At 41.9% G+C, this 8,599-nt stretch overlaps 1 protein-coding gene across 1 annotated transcript in view; it reads right to left on the bottom strand.

The window, feature by feature from the left end:
- Positions 1-860: 860 nt before the first annotated feature.
- Positions 861-8,599, bottom strand: part of EGLN2 (egl-9 family hypoxia inducible factor 2) — a 45,595-nt gene continuing 37,856 nt past the window's right edge. The window contains exons 4-6 of the mRNA XM_066581232.1: positions 4,534-4,670; positions 4,365-4,432; positions 861-1,761 (exon numbers count right to left, since the gene is read on the bottom strand). Of these exons, the coding sequence (XP_066437329.1) occupies positions 1,709-1,761; positions 4,365-4,432; positions 4,534-4,670 (258 nt within the window). The 3' untranslated portion in view covers positions 861-1,708. The remainder of the gene's footprint in view (positions 1,762-4,364; positions 4,433-4,533; positions 4,671-8,599) is intronic.

The raw sequence follows: 8,599 nt of genomic DNA, 5'->3' as shown, positions 1-8,599 counted from the left end.
AGTGAACTCACACATGGTACACTGCCGAGATGGGAGGGTGGGAAGGAGAGGATAACAGTGTCAGCGGAGCTGCCAGCAGCAGCAGAGACTGAAAGCAGCGGCGGCCCCAGGAGCCTATGCTAGCGGGCATACTTGACAGAAGCAGCAGGGTGGCAATCGGAGGCTATACAATAACAGCAGCACTGGCAGCTTCGGCAGGGAAGATTTTGTGGGCGTCCCCTCGCCCTCCCCACCAAATTAACCCGGCCAGCCCATGTCTCCACCCATTCTTCCAGTGGAGACAAGATACACTAGTACCCCTGGGGCAACCACCTGTTCGGCCCCAGGCACTGTTTTCAGGGAGTGGTTGTGCACGATCCCTTTAAGCTTTATTTATATAAGGCTGTAAAATCCCTTTACTATCCCTTTTTACTATCCCTCTACTATCATAAACCTAATTATCAATCATCATTTACAGTCAGTTTATTATCTCTCAAGCCTCTTTGCTGTATCACTAAATTTAATCTATTGTTCCCTGCTATCTGCCATTTCATATTGGGAAGATTCCCACTGAACAGTTCAACAGGATTACTGACAGAAAGTGAGGAATAATCCCACTCCATAATCACTCCTGTATCCCAAATATCCCCCACGCGGAGAACCCTCAGAAACATTTCCATATCATGTATTAGTGATATTAGCAAATCGGCAAAAGCTACAACTATATAAAATGTACCCTTTTTTGCCAGCGCTCCCTAATAACAGACCTGGGTGTGATCAGCATTAGATATCTGCAAAGGACAATAAAACCAGTGCTGATAGGATGGCAGGTGCATGATTCACGTATGTGGTACGTGCGTTATATACAGATAGACACGGAATGTAATGAGGTAAATTTTATTGCAGCTTTTACAATATAAATCAGTTTCTTTCATCCAAAGATCTGATCTCCGCCTCAGTATGATGTGGGAAAAAAAAAAAACTTTAAAAAAAGTGAACTTTCCGTACATTAACCCTTTAACTGACAGAGCCTGTAGCAGCAGCAGGGAGCAGGGGGTGAGAACCCGGCAGCAGTTCTCAGATGTACTTGCACACAACACGTCTACTTCTTCATATGAAAAACATTATCTCAAGCCCTTTGATCTCTCCCTGCTCCCGTAATATTCTATAATGTTTTGCTAGTCCCTTGTTTGTCCTTATGACAGTATCTGTTATATCTTCTTCACCTTGCCCTCAGGGCAGTCGATAGCTTTATCACTAGATGCCTCTGACATCTACACTTTACCATCCCCCCCCCCCCTCTTCCTGAGCTTATCCCAACTCAGCATCTTGTCCTCCCCCTTCTTTCCCGTCATTGTGACGTCATGACAAGCCAGGACGAGCGTATAGAAGCCCCAGGCAAGTCCCCATTGCTTTATCTCTGGCCCTCAGCTCTGTGTATGTGCAAGGTGAGAGTGAACATTCAACAATTCTTAACAAAAGTCTGACCATGTACAATGGCCATTCCGGTGTAATGCTCTGCTGGTCATCTGCATGTTATATATTCACATTTCAGGAAAGAGGTTGATCAGGTGACCCCAAATGCAGGAGGTGAAATCACCAAAACATCTCCCAGGGGTAGGAAAGAATTCCCGTTCTGCCTGGCGGCGACTGCAGTCCGACCCTTGCCAGGATGATAGCAGCGTAAAGGCTCCTACAAAACAACCATTAAGGAGGCTCCTAACCCCCATCACACAGCTCCAGGGTGGGATACTGGAACATGGATTCCCTTCTGTCCGCTTGCTGTAGGGCAAGAAATAAGAAAGACGTGAGAGGGACATTTTTAATCTGGTCACAAATTCCAATTTATATGTTAGTGAACAATTCATAAGTGATGTCATCAGTGATATCACATTAAATCACAATTTAGATTATAGTATAGTCATATATATTATACTCAGAACTTTAATAACTTTATATATTGTAGAACTATTTTTATTTTGGTCAGTCCATATTAGTTTACAAGTCTTCTATTGCATTGTCACAGATGTATCAGCTGCATTTGCCACTAGGTGGCATCACGTACAATGGCAGTCACTGCGAAGATACCTTATCTCTACACTAAATGTGACCTTGTTACTTACTTTATGGCAGGACACCTGAGAAATGCACCCAAACAACTTTCGAAACTTTCGACTGAGTAAGCACGATACCTAGTGTCAGCCTACAATGTGCAAGTTGAATTGCACGGCAAATGTAACAAAGCACAGGCAACAACAAGCATTCCCGAATACTAGATACTAATGCGACAAAGTCAATGCTTGGGTTGTATAATAAAAGTTCAATGTCCATTAACGACTCAATGATATGGCCTATTTTGGCCAAAAGGGAGTGATGATTTTTTGGGATTTTCATTTCCACTTTTCAGCCATAACTTTACTTTTTTGCCAACATGGCCATATGAGGGCTTGCTCTATGAAAACTAACATTCCAATCAGTGTCTGTGTCCATCCTCCCATCTATACCTTTGCTCCGGCTGTGACTTGGCAACTGTCAATTTCCATGTGCTCAGTTTTGCTGTAATGTGCCAAGAGGCCAACAAAAGGATTAAGAGTACTTCTACACAGGATGACCATCGTTCTTATACTTTCACACAGAAGCTACAGTCGTTCAGTGAATGGAAGTGGAGTGTGTCGTAGATCTCATCTGGCCGCCCAGCCCATTCAACTGCTTGTTTATACTAAGTGAGAAGTCACTCACTAGTTGATTCATATCAGTGAGCTGAAACTAAGTGACTAGCAACTGAGCGATTTCTTGCTCAGTACCCCATCAGGTCCCACCTTTACACAGGATAATTATCACTTAAACTTTTTGGCTGATAACTGGCCCGCAGTCAGTGGAAACGCAAAACTCCGTCATGCTCTGCAAGCTGCATCTCCAATTCTCAGTCTTCTGTGAGCTGTTAGGTGTAGACAAGCTGCTATGATGGCTACATACATTGAACATAGAGAACACAGATCCCGTGATCCTGCTCCCTTGCTGTATGTAGCGCACACACACAGATTTAACAGCATCACAGAGAACACTAGAGAAGTACTGAGCAGTGTAGATGTGATTTCAGCAGCTGTTCACCTTAATAATCACCTTTGTTTATATAGCATATATATATTGCATAGCACTTTTTATAATTGCAAATCAATTTCAATTAGGTGCAGCAACATCTGTGTGAGACTCTGCCTTTCTCTCCTTCCTCCTCTTCCCCCTCCTCCACAGACTACTATGGGCAGCATGAGCCATCACCCTACTCCACTTTCTGTGTTCTGTCTTATTATACATGTTACTAGAGATGAACTTCACTTGACAGCAGGCAGTGGAAAGCAAGTTTATAGGAATGAAGATCGCTAGTAGCCAGCACTTTAGAGGGATTTTTCAGAACATTAACCCTTTCCAATCCAATTTGTATCCTGGTTTTCCTAGGGGGCTTACTCTTTTTCTGCTGTTATACAATGGCGCTATATGTTGGCTAAAGTCAGTACTGCATGAGGTGACATGTTGGATAGGATCCGACAGCAGAGAGGCTGGCAATATACAGTAAGAGAATCCCGACGGACGTCTTCCAACATCGAAGCTGTACAGCCTTAAATCATAATGTCTTCAGAAGTTAGACAGTGGATTGGAAAGGGTTAAGAAACATTTTAAAGGGGTTGTCCCGCGGCAGCAAGTGGGTCTATACACTTCTGTATGGCCATATTAATGCACTTTGTAATATACATTGTGCATTAATTATGAGCCATACAGAAGTTATAAAAAGTTTTTTACTTACCTGCTCCGTTGCTGGCGTCCTCGTCTCCATGGTGCCGACTAATTTTCGCCCTCCGATAGCCAAATTAGCCGCGCTTGCGCAGTCCTGGTCTTCTGCTCTCTTCAATGGAGCCGCTCGTGCAGAATGCAGGCTCCGTGTAGCTCCGCCCCGTCACGTGCCGATTCCAGCCAATCAGGAGGCTGGAATCGGCAATGGACCGCACAGAAGAGCTGCGGTCCACGGAGGAAGAGGATTCCGGCGGCCATCTTCACAGGTAAGTAGAGAAGTCACCGGAGCGCGGGGATTAAGGTAAGCGCTCCGTAAGCTTTCTGTACGTCCCTGCATCGGGGTTGTCTCGCGCCGAACGGGGGGGGGGGTTGAAAAAAAAAAACCCGTTTCGGCGCGGGACAACCCCTTTAAGTAAAGAAAGTGACTTGCATGCTTGCTAGTTATAAAATTGACTATCATAATAACACAAGTTGTCTCAAAGTGCGGTGACCATTTAAGAGTTCTTCTATGACCATCTAACAATCCAGAGCATCTGACAAACCAGCATCTGCTCCATTTAATACAAAAGTAACATAAAGCCATTAATCCCTCTCACCTAGTCTGTATTTGTCTTTGGCTTCTGATCGTTCCTGTGCATCAAAATACCAGACAGTGATGGCATACCTGAGGATGAAGAGAATACCGTTGGGATGTTATGTCCTGAACATGGAAGCTACTGACATAAACTGATCTAGACCATGGTATGATAAAATAGAGGCACGTACCGCATGGCATAGGCTGGTTTCACTTCATGGGGATTGCGACGATCAGACCAGAATATCAATAACCGGTCAAATAATGGCTCAATGTTGGCTACAACAGAACGGCCTTCTGGGAAGATTTGTAGGAGCCCCCCGTGGACCTAAGTATAGAGAAGGAAGAATATATCAGGGCTTGAAAGGCAAGTATAGAGTATGTGGGGGGTATTGTGCTGATCATACTACGCCATCATAATACACATTGCTGGAAGTGTTATATAAGGGTGCCTTCACATGGGCCGTATTTGCTGCGAGCTTCCTGCAGCAAAAAAATGGGCAGTGAATAAGCAGCTAATCCACAATAGGCAAATGTGCACCTAAATAATTTTTGACAGGTTAGAAACCACAGCGTAAATTGTTGTGCTGCAGATTTAGAAGCCGCAGCCGTAATTCAAATACGCTGTGGATAATGTGCTCAATTTTTCCGCGCAATGTTATACCTTGTCCTTATACCTTGTGGCAGAAGGGACTGGTAAGGTCCCAAAACATGTTTCAGTATATATATATATATATATAAAGCTGAAAGCCCTCACTGACTGACTCACTGACTGACTCGTAGAAACATGAATTTTGGCACAAGCATAGATTATCTCCAAAATAGGAAAAGTAATTGGGTCCCAACTCGATTATTCAATTCTAGCGCAAAAGAATTGGCGTCGAAATTTTACGTACATAATCTAAATCTGTCACTTCCCAATGCCTTAGAAACTTAAAATTTGGCACGGGCATTGATTATGTCATAAATAGGAAAAGCTAATGGGTCCCAACTCGATTATTCAATTCTATGTGCAAAAGAATTAGCGTCCAAATTTTACGTACGGAATCTAATTTTTTCACTTTCCGGTGTCATAGAAACGGGAAATTTGCCACGAGCATTGATTATGTCATAAATAGGAAAAGTTCATAGGTCCCAACTCGATTATTCAATTCTATGCGCAAAAGAATTAGCGTCCAAATTTTACGTACGGAATGTAATTTCTTCCCTTTCCGGTGTCATAGAAACAGGAAATTTGGCACGAGCATTGATTATGTCATAAATAAGAAAAGCTAATGGGTCCCAACTCCATTATTCAATTCTTTGCGCAAAAGAATTAGCGTCCAAATTTTACGTACGGAATGTAATTTCTTCCCTTTCCGGTGTCATAGAAACAGGAAATTTGGCACGAGCATTGATTATGTCATAAATAAGAAAAGCTAATGGGTGCCAACTCCATTATTCAATTCTATGCGCAAAAGAATCAGCGTCCAAATTTTACGTGCGGAATGTAATTTCTTCACTTTCCGGTGTCATAGAAACATGAAATTTGGCACGAGCATTGCTTATGTCATAAATAGGAAAAGCTAATGGGTCCCAACTCGATTATTCAATTTTATGCACAAAATAATTAGCGTCCAAATTGTACGTGCGGAATGTAATTTTTTCACTTTCCGGTGTCATAGAAACGTGAAATTTGGCACAAGGATTGATTATGTCATATATAGGAAAAGCTAATGGGTCGCAACTCGATTATTCAATTCTAGCGCAAAAGAATTGGCGTTGAAATTTTACGTACGGATGGTAATTTTTTCACTTTCTGGTGTCATAGAAGCAGGAAATTTGGCACGAGCATTGATTATGTCATAAATAGGAAAAGCTAATGGGTCTCAACTCTATTATTCAATTCTATGCGCAAAAGAATTAGCGTCCAAATTTTACGTGCGGAATGTAATTTCTTCACTTTCCGGTGTCATAGAAACATGAAATTTGGCACGAGCATTGCTTATGTCATAAATAGGAAAAGCTAATGGGCCCCAACTCGATTATTCAATTCTATGCGCAAAAGAATTAGTGTCCAAATTTTACGTACGGAATGTAATTTTCTCACTTTCCGGTGTCATAGAAACGTGAAATTTGGCACGAGCATTGATTATGTCACAAATAGGAAAAGCTAATGGGTCCCAACCCGATTATTCAGTTCTATGCACAAAAGAATTAGCGTCCAAATTTTACGTACGGAATGTAATTTTCTCACTTTCCGCTGTCATAAAAACGTAAAATTTGGCACAAGCATTGATTATGTCAAAAATAGGAAAAGCTAATGGGTCCCAACTCGATTATTCAATTCTATGCACAAAAGAATTAGCGTCCAAATTTTACATACGGAATGTAATTTTCTCACTTTCCGCTGTCATAAAAATTTAAAATTTGGCACGAGCATTGATTATGTCATAAATAGGAAAAGCTAATGGGTCCTAACTCGAATATTCAATTCTATGTGCAAAAGAATTAGCGTCCAAATTTTACATACGGAATGTAATTTTCTCACTTTCCGGTGTCATAGAAATGTGAAATTTGGCACGGGCATTGATTATGTCACAAATAGGAAAAATTATTGGGTCCCAACTCGATTATTCAATTCTAAGTGCAAAAGAATTAGTGTCCAAATTTTACGTACGGAATGTAATTTTCTCACTTCCTGATGTCATTTTATATAAAGGAAACGTTGCATGGTTACCTCCCTGTGGTGTCTCCTGGGTAACGCAGAGAACTGTGCAAAATGGTGAACATATGTTTTTCCGGTATTTCTAAAGTAACCATGACTTCATAAGATTTTCCGTGTGAACACCAGGTAAACACCAGTACCAAATTAACTTGGGCGAAGCCGGGTATATCAGCTAGTGTTATAATAAAGGTGTAATCTCCAACATAAAGTCCAGTGTAGTATGCCAATACCAGCTACTATGCCACCGGACGCAACCACTGATTGACTGACATGTTGGATTCCCTCTCTTACTAAAGAAGAAGTTCTTCAGCCGTAATGTTAGGGTGATTTCACATTTGCGTCTGAACCTATGGCTGATAAAACGCCGCATGCATCGTTTTTTCTTCTGTCCAAAAGCTGAGCAGTTATAGTCAATGGGGTCCGCTCGGCACTGTTCAGTTCCATCCATTGACAGCCATACCAACCATGGGCCACTACTACCCAAAATATGCCTGTACCAGAATGCTGCTAAAAAATTTATGAGAATATCTAAAAGAAAAAAAATGTTTTTTGTTGTCCATAACAAACACTCATAGCGCAGCTCTCATTTCCTACAGTGCTCTGGAAAAATTAAAGCTGTGCTGCGACTGGATGCTATAGGCAAAGATATTTTTTAAATGAAAGCTTTGCTGTAATTGGTTACTATGGGCAACAAAAATTATCTAAAACACTATTTTTATTGGCAATTGCAACTCATCACAGCACAGCTTTCATTTAACCTCTTTGCAACATCGACTGTACATATACGGTGGATGTGTGCGGGTCTGAATGCAGTGGGCTGAGGAGCCAAGCCCATTCAATAAACGATAGGGCTCAGCTGGCTTTGAGATTGTGAATTCCCTGTCAGGTATCATGCCATGCATTTCTGCCTATTAAGACAGGCCTGTGACATAGCTTAATACAATGACTGGAAAAATACAATATACTGCAATACTGTAGTATTGCAGTACATTATACAGGAGATCAGGCGATTAACTAAATCAAGCTCCCTATGAGGAAATAAAAAATAGTGAAATAAAAGTTTCTTTTTTTAATTATTAGGAAGAAATATGTTTAAAAAAAACACCTTTAAAAAAACCTTTTCCCATATTTGTTAAATTAAAAAAATGTTATGAGTAGAGATGAGCGAGCGTACTTGGAAAAGCACTACTCGCTCGAGTAATTTGCTTTATCCGAGTATCGCTGTGCTCGTCCCTGAAGATTCGGGTGCCGCTGCGGCTGACAGGTGAGTCGCAGCGGGGAGCAGGGGAGAGCGGGCGGGAGAGAGGGAGAGAAAGATCTCCCCTCCGTTCCTCCACGCTCTCCCCTGCAGCTCCCCGCTCCGTGCCGGCACCCGAATCTTCAGGGACGAGCACAGCGATACTCGGATGAAGCAAATTACTCGATCGAGTAGTGCTTTTCCGAGTACGCTCGCTCATCTCTAGTTATGAGTTATCACTGCGTCCATAAATGTTAAATCTATTAACACATTATTTATCCCACACAGTGAACACAGAAGAAAAATAAAGCCA

This window comes from Eleutherodactylus coqui, chromosome 10, assembly GCF_035609145.1.
Source record: "Eleutherodactylus coqui strain aEleCoq1 chromosome 10, aEleCoq1.hap1, whole genome shotgun sequence".
Classification (NCBI taxonomy): Eukaryota; Metazoa; Chordata; class Amphibia; order Anura; family Eleutherodactylidae; genus Eleutherodactylus; species Eleutherodactylus coqui.
Note: the sequence above shows the minus strand (reverse complement) of the source record. Positions and strands in the feature narration are given on the sequence as shown.